The sequence below is a fragment of the Pristis pectinata genome, chromosome 3, assembly GCF_009764475.1.
Source record: "Pristis pectinata isolate sPriPec2 chromosome 3, sPriPec2.1.pri, whole genome shotgun sequence".
Classification (NCBI taxonomy): Eukaryota; Metazoa; Chordata; class Chondrichthyes; order Rhinopristiformes; family Pristidae; genus Pristis; species Pristis pectinata.
Genome location: NC_067407.1, coordinates 49,125,092 through 49,144,775, shown reverse-complemented (window position 1 = coordinate 49,144,775; position 19,684 = coordinate 49,125,092). Strand labels below are relative to the sequence as shown.

At 38.0% G+C, this 19,684-nt stretch overlaps 1 protein-coding gene across 1 annotated transcript; it reads left to right on the top strand.

The window, feature by feature from the left end:
• Positions 1 to 209: 209 nt before the first annotated feature.
• Positions 210 to 18,773, top strand: LOC127568501 (fibronectin type III domain-containing protein 7-like). The gene is made up of 14 exons (XM_052012329.1): positions 210 to 345; positions 942 to 960; positions 1,252 to 1,509; positions 5,021 to 5,275; positions 5,878 to 6,138; positions 10,132 to 10,407; positions 11,770 to 12,024; positions 13,202 to 13,459; positions 13,841 to 14,095; positions 15,688 to 15,942; positions 17,676 to 17,933; positions 18,090 to 18,119; positions 18,263 to 18,299; positions 18,385 to 18,773. Exons 2-14 carry the CDS (start codon positions 942 to 944, stop codon positions 18,389 to 18,391), a joined length of 2,424 nt encoding a protein of 807 aa, XP_051868289.1. The 5' UTR covers positions 210 to 345; the 3' UTR covers positions 18,392 to 18,773.
• The last annotated feature ends 911 nt before the right edge of the window (positions 18,774 to 19,684 follow it).

Genomic DNA, 19,684 nt, shown 5'->3' with positions numbered 1-19,684 from the left:
GAGTATTTCGCTTCAGAGCTTCAGGATTTTGCTCCACAAAATGAGGTGTGGCCAGCCCCTGTTAAAGATGTAGGACTGTAATTAGGCAAATAGCTGCAAATACCAAAGTCGGACTGCGGTGTGTCATTGGTTTAGGTTGCATAAAAGGGGCGGTGTCAGAGTTCAGGATTTATAGTCATTTCGAGCAGTAAGGCAGCTCCGTATAAGTGATATCTCGGATGTTTGTCCACAGTGAAACTGTACGCCGCCTTTGCACAAACCTGATTCCAAACTGATGTTTGGGGAAATCTATCAAACAATGGCATTGGAGGATTGACTTATGTGCTGCTTGTCTGCATTGCAAACGTGAGTTAAAAGCGTGTGCACATCAGAAAGATACGTTTCAAGTTTCGTTAAATAAAGTTACTTTGCCAACTATCCAATTGGTATAGTTTTCTGACAACACCTCTGTTATATGTGGATGAAATTGCTTTAATATTCCAATAATAATTAGTTTTTGAAATGAAAGGACCGCTAAGAACTTTAAATGTTAATGTACTTGGATGTCTCAAACAGTTGACTATCAAAAGGGACCCTGTTGGATAGATGCTGCTCATTAGAACAGTGGCTCTTTCAATAGTTGTCAGCGTCCCCTAGGCTTGAGCTCTGAATCAATGGAGAGATTCAAAAAGGAAAATTGAAATAGAAATGTGATATTTACATCCTATGGTAAAAGCGGTGACAAGGTTAAAACTCGCGAAAAAATGCGCCATCCTGTTGTCACGATTTTGTGCCTGATCTCTTTTGAGTGGAAGGGAGATAGCAGGAATATGTTTGTTAAAAAAGAAAACGAGATTCCATTGCCGTGTATTGATCTTACCTGTTACATTCCTCGGGGCGTATTAGGAAAATGAAAGTAATATCATGAATACTGTGCCCTTACTCTATTCATCTTTTTGCAGATGTCCTTGGCAAGCATGGGTAAGACGATTCTTCTTTCAATGGATAATCATAATTATTGCTGCCTAATGGGACGGGTTTCTATAAAGAGTGGATAAATTGCATGAAATCGCACGGTGCTCCGGCTACAAACGAAAAATGTCGCTTTGTCCGTGGTATATTTTAAAAGGACAGGCTTAAGGACTGAAAAGAAATATACACGGCCATCAGAAATGTTACTTGCAGTATAATGCACACGCTGATTTACACATGCACAAATCCGCGTCCGGTTTACACAAACACGCTCATTAATCTGTGTCCTTCCTTTTCAAGATTTCACCCTAACGATTTACACCGTGACCTCCAGGAGCATTTCAGCTCGCTGGAGCAAATACGTGGGAGCACATTCCTACAAGCTTTCTGCAGCCTCCAATACAGCCACGGGACAGCCCGTGTTTGTTCACTTCAACAATCGATTTGTCCTCGGCACTGTAACCAACTTGTTACCTGCAACTCAGTACAATGTCAGAGTAGAGGTTCTTGACTCGAGCGGGAACGTACTGGCTGAAGCTCAAACACAACACCAGACAGGTGAGATTTACAAAATTATATTTCACTCCTTCAAATTCATTGGACCATCCCCGTAATTTACTGTCACCGCAAAGGCGAGATCGATGACAGTCGCTATTACTTATGCGCCAACGATACAGCAACTTCAGGGGAGGACAGATGGAAGGATAAACGTGGAAACCTCAAAACTGAGCTGCACTTCCTTTACTTTAGTGAATACCGTTTTTGTCTTGCCATGAGCACCATGAACAGGTTTGAAAGACTTGGATTTGTTCAATTTTTCAGGTGGAAATGAACTAAATTTCCCGCAGAAAGTTGCCCTGTCAGTTTAAACGCCCTTGTAACTGTGATATATGTGTTACTTACTGCCAATCAACCTCCGAGTACTAAATAAGTAATACTAATTCTCATTCCGTCAAGTTTTAATTGTTAGAGGTATGAAAATAATTTTTTTCAACTTTACTTTCATTCATTCTTAATCCAATCTTTCTTTGCCACTTTTAATTTCAATTACCTTATCGGATTTGACATTGAGTTCAACAAGTTAACTTCACAATCTTCGATCTGATTTGTGAGGGTCAGATACAGTTGACCCTCACAAATCAGATTGAAGATTGTGAAGTTACCTCTCCCTCACCTCAGGACAAGACAGCATATTTGTCTCACTTTAGTGCTATCAGTTTTTAATTTTAGTAACTTTCATTCAATAGGTAAAAAGCTTAAACATACAAAGAAAAGGGTAAATGAAAACAGATACTATTTCAGTTTACTCTTACAGAAAATTATGGTCCAAAATATTTTAATTATGACTTATTTTGTTGTCATTGTGATTTTCAATTCTCCTTTTTCAAAAAAAGTAACGAAATTCAGTATTAAATATAGAAGTTATAGTTTGTGATAATTATTTACAAACCATTTGAAAATTTGTGTCGGATTTCCCTATTTCCTCATTTAATACAAATATTAACCTAGTTATTTTAAAAAAGTTAGTAAACTTGCAGAAATGGCAGAAATTTGAAAACAAACCAAAATGATTGCCCATTTATATAGATAATACTAATTTCTGAGCTATGGAATATTATTCATTATTTAAGCCACAAAATTAAACTGTAATGTATTATTGCTTGAAACTTTAAACTTATACTGCTGAAGTCCACTCGCACTAGTTTAGTGGAGGTGATTAATTATTTATTATGAAGACTCTACTGCCTCCTCTAAAATGGGGTTTTAAGGGGCATTTCAGAAAATTTCATAGCCTGAATGATTATACCTCTTTAAAATGTACTTTTCATCAAGCTTTGAATCCCTCATGGTTGTTTTTTTCTGATTACTCTATTTGGGAGTCAATTGTGATTTAATTTTTGTTAAGGCTCTATGCAATTGTAAGTTGCTGATATTGCTTTTTGGATCAACAGTAAACTGCAGGATACAATTGTGACTGGAGGCTTGATCTTAGAATCCAAAAAGGTTTCCTGGGAATAAGGTTGTCATTGCACCAGAAGTACCATTTAAAAACCATGAAAGCTCAATAGTCAGATGAAAGCACAGATCTGTATGCAGGCTTAAACACTTGTCTAGCTCAACTTTTGGAATTTTTAAACCTTTAAAATTGGCCAAGAAACACGTATGTGTCTGATTTTGGAAGCTTACTCACAAATGTTAACAAATCAAGCTCAAATTGAAGGTGGTGGGTGGTCGTGGATCTTGGATTTTAGCCCCTGGCCCCTAACATCCTCAACATTTTATAGTGGGGGACAGGGTGGGAGTCTCCATTGATATTTTGCTCCTTTTGATTGGGTTAGTTTGTAGGATCTAGGGGGGAAACATGGACATCCATCATCTGGTTTCATGAGGGGATTTGATAGGAAGATTGCAGACCTCAGGAGCTTTGCTGGAGAGAGGAGACTCCTGCTAATTATGATCGCTCAGAAGATCATGGGTTCAAGAATGCTGGTTGGAGCAGGGTCACGGAGAATTCACGGGAGTCTGGAATCAGAAGTAAAGTTCTTAGAACTGGGGGCGGCAATGCTTACACCAAGTACTTCACTTTATTTACTTAAATGGTGCTTAGAGCTAGTTTGTTAAGGCTCAAACAGTCCTGGCACTGGCTACCACGCTGCATGCCAGAGTCACACCAGAGACCAGAGATGGGCCTTGGACCATGTATTTTCATGTGTAAGTATACTAATGTTTGCTTCAAGTACAGGATGCCTTTTGTTGTCCTTTACCAAGGTGGCATCCAGCACCATTCTTGCACCCATCAGAAGCCATTTTGATCCAAACAACACTCTTAGCAACCAAAGGGCATGATCAATCCCAAGTAGGTACCCATTATCTTCACACTTTATTGCCTTTTAAGGTGTGTGTTTTTACATAATTGCTAGCAGTCAATTCTGAGCTAGAAAGTCATGGGATTAACTTGCACATGAGTACAAATTTCAGGAAGATGGGGAAATAGTGCTAAAGCTATGATGCTAAACTAAGTCACCGCCTTTCTTTACATCTGGAGATATAAAATCCCAACGGCACTGTTCAAAGGAGTACAGGGTAGTTTGACTGTTTTGCCACAAGGTAGGAATTATTTAAATGTTGAATACAATCAACAGAGAAAATCTTCCCCTTTCTGACCTCCCCAATTATTTGCAGTTTGTTAAATGTAACCTGCAAATAAAGAATCAAACAACATATGATACCATTCAACCCATCAAACTTCTGCCAGCACTTTGAAAGAGCTACCAATTGGTCCAACCACTCTTCTTTTTCTCATAATCCTACAAATTTCTCCTTTTCAGGTGAAGAATAAGACTTCTTGGAAGTACTATTGAATCCACAGCTCTCTCAAACAGCACCATTCAAATCACAGTCTTAAAATAACCTCCTTCTCCTATTTGTCTTTATACCAGTTATATTAATAGAATGTCCTCTGGTTACCAAATCTCCTGCTGGTAGAAACAGTGTCTCCTTATTTGGTCTATCAAAAATCCCCTGGGAATACTGAATACTTTCATTAAATATTTCTTTCACCTCCTCTGCTCTCACCAGGACAATCCAAGATCCTCTAGTCTTCCAAATTACCAAAGTCTCCATTACGCTGAGGGCAGTTTAAAATATCAGGGAAGGAGTTGGTTAACCATTCAATGGACTGAATCAAATGTCCTCTAATGCAGATCTGAAAACCGAAAGTCCAATGTCCAGGATTTTCTGATCATGTCAGAGTGAAACAACCAATGCATCATTTTCTGCTGGGAGATGAAAATCAGAATATTGCTCATTTTGTACATGATAATATCACGTCTTGCTTCAACATTAGGTTGGGTGAATTAGCGAGAGCAATCAGCTCATTCATTACTAAATCATTTGATGACAGAACCAAAAAATAGCCTATTGATATAAAGATGATGCAAGGAAATTGTTGCCACAAAGACACTGAAATCGAGGAACATCTGTTTACGAAAATGAAATATTTATCATTTATATTGGCAAATGTATTGGAAGAAATATTCTGAATTAACTCTCATTTTGTTTTTTATAGCTCCTGATATCCCTTCGAACATAAAGGCTTATTCAAAGACCAGCAATAGCATTACTGTGAATTGGTCAGCAGTTCCGAAAGCCACAGGCTATGTCTTGAAAGCCAAAGCTGGCAATTCGATCACTAAAATCATTGTCAATGATTCTTCAGGAACCCTGACCGGTCTCCAGCCACATACTTCATACATCATCTCTGTGCAGTCTTTAAATCCTGGAGGAAACAGTCAGCCATCACTGCCTGTAGAAACAAGAACAGGTATCTTTACAGAATCTTCAGTAGGGTGGAGTCAAGCAAGGAGTACCTATTGTGCTGCAAGACAGTGCTGACTCTCATATGCAAGCAATTCTCATACATTTTCTACTAGTGTAAACAGCAGATGGCCTTGGAAATTAAAGCCTGCTTCAAGTCTTCAGGTTGCCTTGACACATAGTCTGACAGCAAAGTTCCAAATTTTAAGTGGAAGCTATTTAATATAGATTATATTATGTATAGAAATCACAAACTTAATTGGAACTCAATAGACATTTTCAATGAAGATTCGTTGTGACCTGGTTCATTGTTTTTTTGTAAAAACGGCTTTAATTGTGCAACATAAAATCTGATACGAATTCAGTACATTCTAATTTTAAAATAATTTAAAATTTTTAAAAACTGACTATTTTCAATTAATGTTATTGTAGGATCATAAACCACAGAGCTGAGGTGAAATAAATAATCATAATAAAAGTTAGCTTAGTTGATGAATCTTTTTAGAGTTAATATTTAATAAGTGAGGATTACATTCCAAGTTTTGCTACATATTGATTAAAATGTTTTGTCTATTATTATGACTTCTAAGAACAACTATGTGTTTACAGTTTTAGATGCCCCAGTCATCCACTCATCTTCCCCAAACTTTCATACCATAATGGTCAGTTTGGAACCTGTGCCCCAAGCAGTGAGGTACAGCTTCATTATCATCAGGTCAGATGCTGTGGGCAACAAAATTAAAAAGACCACAACTTCTACCAATGCAACATTCGCTGACTTGAACCCAGGCACTTGGTACACTATAAAGGCATATGCTTTGGATGCCAATGGAATATCTGGAGATGATAAGATGAAAGAACAAGTGACAAGTAAGAGACAAACTTCTATTTTTAACATATTCACAAGTACTTTTTCATCAGGAACTCTATAATTCACTATTGTAAGGTTTATGTTTATTTAATTCTGGGAAATTTTATATGGAATATTTTTAATATTTAGTTTGTTTTGGTAATGGAAGACCAATAAACTCTTGCTTTTAATTCTATGAATCATTCTTCTGAGGAAACACCACATTTTAAAAGTCTTTTGTTAGCTGAACAGGCATTGACAGGAATTGTGAAATTGATGTTTTCTATTTTACAGCAAGAAATAGGGAGGGAAGAAACATGGAGGAAGTTGAAATCAAAGATGAGCATTTTATCATCAGGGTGTTGATTAATATATGTCAGCATGCTGGGTGATGGGTGAACAGTATCTGGTACAAATTAGAACACAGAAGTAGATGTCTGAATGATGCCAAGTTTACAGTGGGTGGATTAAGAAAAGTCAGACAGGAATACATTGGAGTTGTCAAGCCTAGACATAACAAAGACATGGCTGAGTGTTTTAGCAGGAAGTAACCCGAAGCAGTGTGTTTCCGAAACAATGTAAAAGTTGGACAAGTATAGCATTTTAGATACTGTTAACGGGGGGGGGAGGGGAATGGCCTCAGGGGGGAAAACAGCAGGAGTGAGATCAGTAGCACTAGGACTGGCACTGTCAGTCAGAAGGGAAGGTCAAAGACTCGAAGAGTATTAGTGATAGGGGACTCGATAGTCAAGGTGTCAGACAGATGTTTCTGTGGCTGCGAGCATGACTCCAGGATGGGGTGTTGCGTCCCTGGTGCCAGGATAAAGGACGTCACTGAGTGGATGCAGAAAATTCTGAAAGGGGAGGGTGTGCAGCACAAGTCGTGGTCCATGTTGGTACTAAGGACATAGGCAGAAAAGTAGGACCTCTAAGGTAGTAACCTCAGGATTACTCCCCGTGCCATGAGGTAGTGACTTCAGGAACATGAAGATAGAACAGCTAAATACGTGGCTAAGGAGCTGGTGCAGGGGGAAGGGCTTCACATATCTGGATAATAGGAACCTCTTTTGGGGCAGGTCAACCTGTACAAGGACAAGTTACACCTAAACTGAAGGGGGACTGATATCCTGGTAGGGAGGTTTAAACTTGTGATGCGGGGGGGTGGCCCCCAAAAGGACAATGTAGTCATAGGGAGAGAGAGAGAGACATATACAGTAAATCAGCAAGTCTAGTGGGCAGAGCAGTCAGAGGTGGGTGGGGGAGCATATGAGGGCCAGTGCGTTCAGTTGATTTACTTTAATGCTAGGAGCCTTGCTGGTAAGATTGATGAGTTGAGAGTGTGGGATTATGATATTGTGGCAATCACGGAAGCACGTTGGAGGGAAAGGCAGGAATGGCAGCTCGATGTTCCTGGGTATATTGTTCACAGATGTGACAGGCAGGGTTCCAAAAGGGGGAGGAGGTGTTGCACTACTGATCATGGAGGGCATTACAGTGGTACTCAAGAAGGATATCCTGGAGGAATTGGCAAATGAAGCTATAGAGGTAGAAATTAGAAATAAGAAAAGGGCAATCTCTTTGAAGGGATTATACTCTAGGCCTCCAAATAGTGAATGTGATTTGGAAGAACAAGCATGTAGAACAATAGTAGTAGGATGTAAGAATAATTGGGTTGTAGTAGAGGGTGATTTTAACTTTCCCGAAGTTGATTGGGATTATCTTAATGTATGGGGCCTAAATGGGATGGAATTTGTTAAATGCATCCAGGAAGAGTTTTTAAAGCAGTATGTAAAGAATCCTAGAAGGGAGAGAGCTGTACTCGACCTTATTTTGAAAGAATGAGGATGGGCAAGTGGTGGAAGTGTGTGTGGAGGTACACTTTGCGAACAGTGACCACAATTTGGTAAGCTTTAAGGTAGTCATTGGAAAAGGGTAAGGTTGAATCCAGAGTTAAGGTCTTAAATTGGGGGAGGGCTGATTTTAATAGTGTAAGACAGGCCTGGTGAAAGTAGATTGGGAATAGCTGCTAGAGGGAAAAAGAATATCTGATAAGTGGGAGGTGTTTAAAAGTGAAATAGTAAGAGTTCTGAGTCAGCATGTCCCTATAAGAGCAAGAAGCATAGACAGTAAAGTTAGGGAACCTAGGTTAACAAAGGAAATTGAGCAGTGGCAGCTGGAATTTATTCCAGACAAGTGCGAGGTAATGCACTTCAGGTTATCTAATACTGGCTAGACATATACAGTAAACATCAGAGACCTTAGAAACATTTGTGGGACCTCGGAATGCAAATTCATACCTCCCTGAAAATGGCAACACAGGTGGATAAGGTAGTGAAGACAGCGTTTAGCTTGCTTTCCTTCATAGGCAGGAGTACTGAGTATAAGAACTGGGACATCATGTGGCACTATCATTGGTTAGGTCACACTTGAAATACTGTGTGCAGTTCTGGTCAATGACAGTATAGAAAGGATGTGGTAGAACAAGATGTTGCATGAAATGGAGGGCTTTAGTTACAAGGAGAGATTGAGTAGGCTGGGATTGTTCTCACTGAAGCACGGGACACTGAGTGGTGACCTTACAGAGGTTTATAAAATTGAGGGACATGGATGGGATAGATAATCAGTCTTTTTCCAAGGGCAGGGGAGTTTAAAACTAGAGGACATGGGTTTCAGGTGAGAGGGGAAACATTTAAAAGGGATCTGAGGTGCAAGTTTTTTTTTACAGAGTGGTGGGTATATGGAACAAGCTGCCAGAGAAGGTGGTAGGGGCAAGTAGAATCATAGTGTTTAAAGAAAAACATTTGGACAGGTACATGGATGGGAAACGAATAGAGGGATATAGGCCAAATGCAAGAAAATGGGGTTAGCATAGATGAGCATCTCGGTCAGCATGTACAAGTTGGGCCGAAGGACCTTTTCTTGTGCTGTATGACTCTATAAGATGGAAATCAGCAGTACAGCAAATAAAGCAACAGCTTTGCAAATGGTTTGGTTTGGTTTCTGACTCATAACAAGAGGACAGATGGTGAGGGAAAGATGGGGGCTGATGACAATAGCTTCAATCTTCACAAGATCTAGTTGGAGCAAATTTTGGCTCATTCAGTACTGGATGTTGGACAGTCAGACAGTTTAGAGACAGCCAAAGAGTCAAGTGATGGGGATTTAAGATAAAGCTGGGCATCAAAAATGCATATGCGGAAATCAACACTGTTTTTGGCTGATGTTGCTCCGGAAAAGATTTTAAATGGGAAATGAAAGGGAATCAATTATGGATTCTTGCAGGGCATCAATGGTGATGGTGCAAGAAGAAAAACCATTTTAGATTTGCTCACATGACTTGGCGGATAAGAAAGGAACTGAATGTGTGTGGGCATACCCTGCTAAACAAAGTAGGTCCAACAAGACATCTGCAATCTTCTACTATTGGCCTCTTGATCATACAAATTTAATTTTTCTTCCACCATCGTTAATTATGCCATGATTAATATACTAAATAGGCATTAAGAACACTAGCATATTTGATTCATGCAATTTTACAAAAGATAGGAAGCAGGATTTGAAAGCAAAAAATGAGACTTTGCTTAACTGGGAGCCAATGCAGGTTGTCAAGTGTAGAGTGATGGTCAAATGGGAATTAGTACAAGTTAGGACATGGATAGTAGAGTTTAGTGCTATGCCAAGCCCTAATCTTTGGAATTCCCTTCATTAATCTCCCCGTCTTTCCTCTCTTAAGATGCAGCTTAGAATTTAACTCCATAACCATGCTTTTGTACATCTATCCCAACAATTACTGATGTAGATTGGTGTGAAATTGATAATACTCCTGTGAGTTACCTCATGTTCAAAGTACAAAGGCAAGTTGTTACAGATTTGTTAAATTAACAGAATTTTTAAAATGCGAATGATTTTACAAATACCACACAATCAGGAAACGAAATCAAAAAGGCTGTTTCACTGAAATTATGATTAATTTTCAGAAACTTCAGTTAATTTACTCAAATGTTTTATTTCAGGACCATTTGCTCCACAAGCTGTTCGTGTAGTTCTCACCAGTGATTCAATGAGTAAATCTCTGGGAGTTGTTGTTACTTGGAATGCCTCGGAAGGCTCAACAGATTATCTTGCTGTACCCATTGAGAAATCTCGCAATGTTGCCCAGAACTGCACATCAAAATCCACATCCTGTGTCATCTCTCCTATCCAGTGTGGCATACAATACAATGTCACTGTTGTCGCCTTTAATGAAGCGGGACCTTCTGACCCTGCAAATCCTACCGAGTTTACAAGTGGTAAGTACCCAGGTGCAGTGAAAAATAATCTGCTAACTATTTTCAATGAAATCGAAGCTGAGTTGTATCTTTTTCTTTCACATTCATTATCACTAACTTCCAATTCCTTAACAATTACAGTGTTGGCAATCTGTAAACCACCTAATTTGTACAATTAAGATTTATCATCATTTGGAAATAAACATTTATCAAAACATATACTCTAAAAAAGAATCTGCCTATTGAATGTTTTTTCCTCCCTATTTTTTGCCTTCTCAGTTGACCTCCTTCATCAATAAGGTGAAAATTTCCACATGGGTATTTCCACAAACAAGGAATTAGGGGTGTGGATCCAACAAATACCTCGGTCGCTGAAACCATAAGAAAATTAAATACCCATAGTTTCAAGTTAAATAAGTAACCTCTTGGCCCAAACCATTCTCAAATAGATGATAATACTTCATTTGAGATGTTGGTCAGAAATGGTCATCTCTTCAAAGTAAAGACTCAACTCTTGAATATACTGTAGATGTTTCAGATTAGTATGATTTTGGGGTTTTGGAGGATATCTTGGGATCTACAAAACCTTGGTTTGCTCTTTGGCACTCTCAATACTCCTTATACTTTCAGTATTAGGGTTTCTTTAATCATTACATTCTCCTCACACAAGCCAGTTGCTATGTCATCTCCATATAGATACCAACACAATGTTCACCAATGTATTTCGTTGTAGAAGAGGTGGTTGAAATCTTCTCCTACACCAATGTCTGTCACTGGCATCAGTGAAACACTTTACCTGACTTACTTGCAAATACTGATGGTGTAATGCCCTTCTGTCAACTTTAGAAAAAAAAGTAAACAAAATAAAAGTTGACATGTTGCCTTATTTTTTTCTACCGGAAGTAAAATTATTGCAGAAAAGAAATCCATCCCCTGTGCATACAGTATAAAGAAAATGGGTAATGGATTTTCCCTTCTTTCTTTCTGAGTTTGGACAAATATGTCTCTATTGGAAAGCAAACTGAAAATGATACTTGAGTTGGTGAGCTGGGAATATTAAGGGTGCCTCCATCAGGGAGGTGCATTAAGCAATTCTATCCTGTTGAAGTGGTGTCAGAGTCTTGTTGTTGATGCAGGACCCCAATCTGTTTTTGTCCATTGGGCTTTTGCCTGAATCTGGCAGAGTCCTCAGCCTCCAATGAAACAATGGCATTATAAATCAGATTGGCAGGAATGAAGCGAGATTACTCATCTATTCCATTCTCAAGCAATGGGTTGAATAATAGTTCACATTATTCTTTGAATGTATTGTAATTTTATTTATGGACATGAAATGTTTTGAGTATTTTTTAAAGAGACTTTCGTGTTACTTTTTTGTTGCAGTACCTTGTAGTCCACATGACATTAAAGTTCAGGAGATGCATCCTGGCAACTTAACTGTATCCTGGTCCCAATCCTCCCTGACTGATTACTACACTGCTTTTGTGAAAAGGGATGATGGCCTGGAGGTTACCTGTAACACTACACTTAAAAGATGTTACTTCCAGTCAGAATGTGGATTCACATACTTTATCAGTGTTTTCTCCTACAACAAAGCTGGTCAGAGTCCTCCAGGCAATGTTTTAAATTACACAACAGGTAATTATTCATAGTTACTTATAGCTGGAAAATGTCATCAAATTCTCCAAGTCCTACAACCCCAAAGTATTGTACACTTGAAGAGTAAAATGTTTCGACCACCACAGTTATTAACACGTAACACTAGCAGCATATTGCAACATGCTACTTATAAACCCATTGTTTCACAGATCTTTGCATCGCTTGTTTTTGTTATTTAGCTAGTCTGTTTCCTTTAAGTTGAAATGCAACACTATTAAGCCCAGAAGAAAGGACTTTCAAACTAAGTAGAATGAAAGCACATTATAATCATGTCATTGAAAAGAGGCACCACCCTGATTTAATGTGAAATATTTGCCGAAACCTAAGGCTAATTTCAATTTGACTCATCTGATGGTAATGGGACAAAAATGCGGTTGAATTCACTATACACACCACTTACCCCTCTGTTACCATTCCAGCACCACATCCAATGGGGTCTTTGGCTGGGTGACCCAAGAGCCCACCTGAATAAAAAGGTCCTATAAAGTACATTGGAAACTAATAAAAGTTGGTGGGAGTTTGAGCAAAGTATATGTTGTGGGTATTTCAGCTGGTTCACAAAACTGCATCTCTGAAGCATAGACAATCTGGAGTGCTGCTTCAGGCTCCACGAGGATATCGTAGGGTGCTGCCATCCTACAGCTTCCCTGGTCCTACCTACCTCTGGGTCAGCTGCAGTAATCTTGCATCAGCCCAGAGCTAGCAAGCAGAAGCCTAACATTTGTTTAAAGCCTGAGGCTTGTCAGTGCATGATGATAAGGTCTGGCCATTGAAAACAGTTGGCCCTCCTATCAGCTCATGGTACTCCTGCTGTCTGCTTATTCTATGCTTGCACTTAATTTCCTATCATTATAAATGTACATTTCTTTAATCTGCATTGAGATAACCTTACCAATTATTTCCAATAAAATACATTGCCCAAACAGATGCAAGATGAGGGAAAATGGGACAGTTAATTAAATTGATGAGGTCAGAGGGTTGAGACTCGCATGAATCATTGGCTTGGCACAGACCTAATATGCCAAGTGGCCTGTTTGGGTGCTGTAAATATGGGGTGACACTGCAGTCAAACTCTACTAATTATTACTCTGTACCTGTCAACTTTTTGAAAGCATGTTGCCATTGCTTGTGCTAAAGTTTATTCTTTCTCCCTTAGTGCCATGTTGTCCAACACAAGTTAAAACATTATTTGTCTCAAGCGATACCATTGAGGTGAAATGGGATTCAGTTCGTGGAGCTGAAATGTATGAAACCAAAGCACAAGATGTGGGCTCAGTAGTGTTCTGTAATGACACTTCCACAATCTGTACCTTATCTGGATTGAAATGCAACACACACTACAATGTTACTATATATTCTTACAGTGATATCAGGGGATTCAACAATTCATGTCAAAGAAAGTCAATCACAACAGGTAAATATATAAATGTGTGCAAAAGACCACTTCAAACTTTTAATTTGGGTCTCATAAACAAATTAACTGAAAGAAAAAAATTCTGTGATGTGTAGAATATGATTCTTAAAATGATCCAAAAGTAAAGTCCTCCAGATGCTGGAAATCTGAAATAAAATGTATAACCCTGAGAATGTTTATTCAAACTCTGCTGTTATGGTTAATTTAAAATTGAGGGGCAAATTTTAAAAAAAACAAATGAAAATGGGTTTTACCTTTAGGCATACATATAGGTTGTAAAATCTGTAAATTTATCACACTATCAGTTTAATCAGTAATCACTGAAGTCAAGCATTGTGAAATATAGCTGAATAATTTTAAATTGCTGTATTATTTAAATAGGGCCATGCAGTCCCAGAATTCTGAATATTACAAAAATGAATCCAACCACTGTTAATATTTCATGGCAACAAAATAACATTGACGCCATGTACAATGTGACTGTTTTCGGAAAGGATGAAATCAAATCCTGCAACAGCTCTGGATGTTCTTGTGAAATCACCCACCTACCCTGTGGATCCACATTCTCCGTCAGTGCAGTAGCCACTACTCCAGAAGGAAGGAGTTTACCCAGCTACAGCATACCGTTAGAAACAGGTAAACAGCATTTGGGTGTTTGGAAGATGTAGTTTGCGTGAAATGTCTGTTGCTGATGTGGTTTTCATGTACTGTATGAACTAGTAACTGAATATTCCATGACTAACGGCTCAATTGCTTTACGTAATTACTGAACTACACAGACTAGGAAACTCTCTGGCCCATTATCCCAGTTGATATTGAGTAAACTGAAAAGAACAGTTGCGTCTCAGCATTGCTGGGAATGAAAGGAGAAAATCCAGCCAGGATTTCTGTTCCTGTTAGCTTTCTACATAGCTCAGGGCAGCACTGTTGTCTCTGAATAGGGAGGATGTACATTCAAACTCTACTCCAGGATTTGCGCTCATAAATTTAATTTTGCATTAGTTAAGAAATCCTGCAATGCTCGAAGTGGAAATTCATCCTTGATTTAGTTTGCACTAAACATTTAAGAGATTAAATGCCACGGCTTGTATCAGTATCCAAAGTTCAGTTCCAGTGAGGTCAATGTAGCTGGATTTTGGAAGAGCTCCTCCTCATATAGTCCATGCTCAAGGCAAGCAATTGAGGATAAATTTCTTTGCCTTTTTAATTCAATGTTAAATCTTCCAAAGTGGGTATTAGCTAATGTCCTGCTTCCCCCTTGGACAGGCATAATATATTTCCATAGCATTATTTGAAAAAGACCAGCGAGGTTCTCCCAGTGTCTGATCAATATGAGCCCCTCCACCAACAACGGTGAAATCATTTATTGTTCATATGGGACCACACTTTATAGAAACAGGTTACTGTACTTTGCTACATTTCAACAAATACAATGTTTTTAAGTAACTGTGAACTCCCTAGAGACACTCTTGGGTCATTTAAGGTGCTGTCTAACAGGTACTACCAAGATATTGGTTTTAGGAAGGGACAGTACAATTCTCCCACAGTGAAGTTCAAAGATCTGCGAGAGCTCATGTGCAAATAACAACTACTTGAATCAAATGTTAGAGGGCGACTGAAACTGGTGGCTGGGGAATACTAACTCAGGATGAGTCAAGTCCCAGAGAAGCAAAGGGAAAGAAGGAGAAAAATCTTGGCCCTGATGGGAAGAACGTGTTTACAAAATGTTAGGAAAACAAGTCCAAGAGGGCCAGACAAACTGAGAACTGATCAAATGTTGAACATGTTCATTAGATTTATTCTGAGTAGCATAAAGAATAATTAAAATTCCCCAAAATTACTTTCATGCTTGGAGATTAGAAAGTTAATTACTAGTGTGATTTTTGTCAGGAAAAGGTATGTACATTTCATAATCATTTTTATGAGCAATTAATTAATCTGGACTGAAATATGTGAAGACAAAAGCAGTTTTTGTCTGCGTAGAAATTCATCCCTGGTGATACTGTGGTCTGTGATACTGTGCCTTCCATGGTCTAATGAAGCTGAATTTCAGAGGCAATGTACAATACTCTGATGCCTCAACAGTGCTTCTGACTAGGGATGAATTTCTGGGCACTTGTACTTCAATGTTTAATTTCATCTTGACCTGGTATTGAATATTAGGGGGATAAATATTTAGAAGTGGAAAGTTGCAACTTGAGCTGTAAATTTTCTTTTCTTCTTCCAAGCACCCTGCTGCCCTAATAGCTTCACAGTAATACAAATAACACAGTCGATAACCAATGTTAGCTGGACTGCTGCAACTGGAGCACAGTCATATACTACACTCCTGGAGTCACCTAAAGGACAAGCCAAGTGCCACACTGGAGAAAACCATTGCCTTCTTGGATGTATAACCTGCAGCACCAACTACACAGTGTCTTTACTTGCCATTAGTAAAACTGGAATGGTGTCAGAGTGTAGCTACCAAGGATATTCGTCGAGTAAGTACAGAGCACAGAGATTCTATTTATATTAATCAGATGTTATTTTCAAACACCATTCACAATGTAGATGTATATTGCTTGAAAAGCAACACATCTTAAGGTCAAAGCTTATCAGGTGACTTCATTGAGATTGAACCTAAAGATGCTCCAATTGCAGTTATTCTTATTGCAGTTCTAGTCAGCATACCCGAGCTAAATGTTCCCTTCTTACCCATGGCAGATAAGGGTCAGTAGCACTCAGAACTGGGTGTCAGTGGGAGGAGGGTCAATGATCCCAGTCTCATAATTGTCATTGCAACATTGTTCCCCAGGGTCCATCACTGGTCTAATAGAGACAGGCAGTGGGTTCAGTTAAAGTTGATATTGGAGTCCTACCACACCAGTGGGGCTTTGATCACCATTCTTGTCCTGAAATGTTTGGAGTGTGCACCATGCGCCAGGTGCTGCACAAGTTTGGGTCAGCCTTAGGTGGTGGTGTGACTGAATAGGACCTGAAAGATGTGCATCTTTTATGTGGGCCTGGAAGGATGTGATCACAAAGCAGCCACCTCCCTGTCAACCTTCCTGGAAATGAGGCTCATCCCTGGGAACCTACCTCCCTTCCAGCCTGGAGGAAATCTTAGATGCCCAGTATTGATGCAACACAGAATGGTGGGCTGCCCAGACACTTGATTTCACATCACAGCCAGCTGGTCCAATACAAAACAGGCCTGGCCCTCAAAATTAACATGTCCTCACAACATGGCTATTGCTGGCTGTCCGGTGAGTGGACCAGCAAATTGCTCAGACGTCCTTCTGAGGGAAAATCAATCTCTGTCACTTTCCTTCAAAATCAACATTTCTCTGGAAAATTGATTAGGTCCTGTAAATTTAGTTACTCATTAAAGGAAGTAAATTACTCTTAAAGCAAAAAAAAAGGCATCTAGCATTTCTACCGGGAGTAAAATTGGCCTTCAGCAATAGTGCAAATAGCAAAATGCTTTGGTCAGATTAACTATGCATTCTACACCTTAAGTTATTTAACCAATTAACTAAGATTGGATGTGCATCCATGTAGTAAATTTTACATGGATTTGTTAAAGATTCAGATTGACAGTCCCTCTCCTAGTTTTAACATTTGTCTGTAGTCATCATACTCCCAAATTATTCATTATGTGAAATGCTATAAGGATTTCAATGCAAAAAGCCACGGTAGAACTGCACATGATATTTTTATTTGTTTCATAGATTTTGTTAGACTGGAGAAGTCAGGGCAATATTGAGGAGTCTGTTACACATAATTTGCACTGCATTATAAAGCAAGACACTATTTGCCTTAGAAATTTTTTGCAGATTTTAAATTTGACAAAAAAATGACAAACATTACCAGGTTCTCAGTTCTAAATGCATGATATAGGAGCATGTGTCCACTATACTTTTCATTCCAACATTAGATTCTGTGGAGCTAAACTTCAGATTGAATGTCAACGTTTCTTTGCTAGTATATTGTGACAAATTTCTACCCTATGAGTTTAGTGATTTCTAATAGTTAACTTTGAAGTTATTTGAACTGAATATGTTTGATTATTACTGAGTTTTTCCCCTACTTCTATTTCAGTTTAGTAAATGTTTGAAGGTTTTGTTCTAATAAGGTTATAAAATCAGTTAACAATTTCATTGTAAGGAACTAGTGTATATAGTGTTTGTAAGGTCAATGTATTTAATAAACTTTTATTTATATTTTATATTAGGTGGCTGTTGTCCATCTGCAGTTAAACTTTACAGGCTAGGGAGCAATGCTTTAAGAGTTTATTGGCATGCCTCTGCCTCTGTGAATTATGTCGTAAATGTTACCAGCGACAATGCAAACTTTACCTGCTCTCCCACAACCAACGTCACATACTGTGACATAAATGAGATTTACTGTGGGGATCTATACACCGTCGTCGTCTCTCCCATTTCCACAGATGGATCAATAGTCACATTTTGTCCGATGAAAATGTATTCAGGTAATGTGATATCATTATTTGAAATAGTAGTATTTTGAAATCTAGTTCAGTCACTCCATTGTATTTAGAATTTTTAGAAATCCTGTACACTGCTAGTTTTAATGACAATTAAAGCAAATAAAAGGTCATTTTTAAAACTTTGTTCTTTTCTTCTAGTCTCCTGTTCTATGAATTCGGGTGCAATGGGTAAGAATTATTTTCCACAGTTGGCTATATATTGAATCCAGTTTCCATCTGTAAATTAACTAGCAAGATTTTATTCAATAATTAGTGTTGAAATGTATACATTTATGTATGAAATATTAATAACAAATGATTTCTTTATTCAGTAATTTATCGAGGGAAGAGAAGCTTAGAAGTGCCAAGGTGACAATTCATTTGTCTTGTATTTAACATATTTTGTAAAGCATATGGAATTGCAATACTTTCTAATACATGTTTGTTTTACTAGGATTTGAGATCACCAAAATCAGTTCATCACAACAGAAGACAATGAGAAATGATTCCTCACATTACACTTAATTTAGACAACACAATGTGAAAACTGCTTTCTGATTATTTTGAGAAATGCATTGATGCACATTTTTCACAAGCTGGAATCTAGTCCCTTGATTTGATAAACTGCCAATGTGTTTTGCATGTCCATATTTTTAATCAAGAGTAAAATTAAAATTATATAATTAATAAAAACATTGTATCATTAACTGTACCTGTCATTAAAAAATATTAAAACTGAAAACAAATTTGACAATAAAAAACACTGTATCATGCGCAAACATTTTACTTTTTAGAATAAAGTTAAGAAATCTGAAGAAACCACTTAAAATGAAACATGAGCGATTATCATTGGCAATCATTAACTCTTTCTTGTTGCACACATATTAAAAATAAAAGAAAATCTTGATGTGCTTCTCTATTATTTACAATTATAATTTCTGTCCTTGAAATATTTCCAAAACTGTTAAAAGAAACAAGGGAGGAGATTATCAGGTTTGAATAGGAAGCAGGAAATAATCAAGTAATTTAATTACTAATCAAATACCATACCCATATGTTTTGGCTCCTGCTCTTTATGTACTTATACATATCTTTGGATTTTTTTTATTTTAATTGCCAGCATCTTTTCATACCATCTTTGTTTTCCTATTTCCTTTCTACATTTTCTATATTATTCCAGATTTTCTATGGTATTATGCTTTTGGATCCCACATAACCTTTCCATTTTTAACTTTTCTTAGCCTCGAGGCACTTGGAAACTAGGGAGTTCCAGATTTGGTACTCCAACCCGTTATGTTTGCAAGAACTATTTACTTTGAACCCCTTCAATCTTGAATATTCCCCTTTGCTCTGAGATTGATTTACTTTCATGTAGCTATTTCCACCTCTTTTCCAAAACCACTTCTCAGGCTGGTAGAATTTGCCTTTCCCCTAATTTAAAACCTTTACTCGTATTTTATCTTTGTCTTTTTCCGTAACTATGTTAAATTTAATAGAATGGTGACCCTAATCAGAGAAATGCTCTCCCACTGATACTCTTTACAGCAGCTTGAGTTTATTCCATTAAACCAAATTCAGAATTCTGTATCCTTCACACTGACTGTATCCTTGTTAATATCAAGTTAGTTAACATTTCCCACTATTACTCCCCTTGTGAATATTTTGTCAGAAATTTGCCTTTAAATTTTCTGTTACATCTACTTCAGGTATTTGGAGATCTATTGTATAGTTCCATCAGAGAGGTGGTCCTTTTT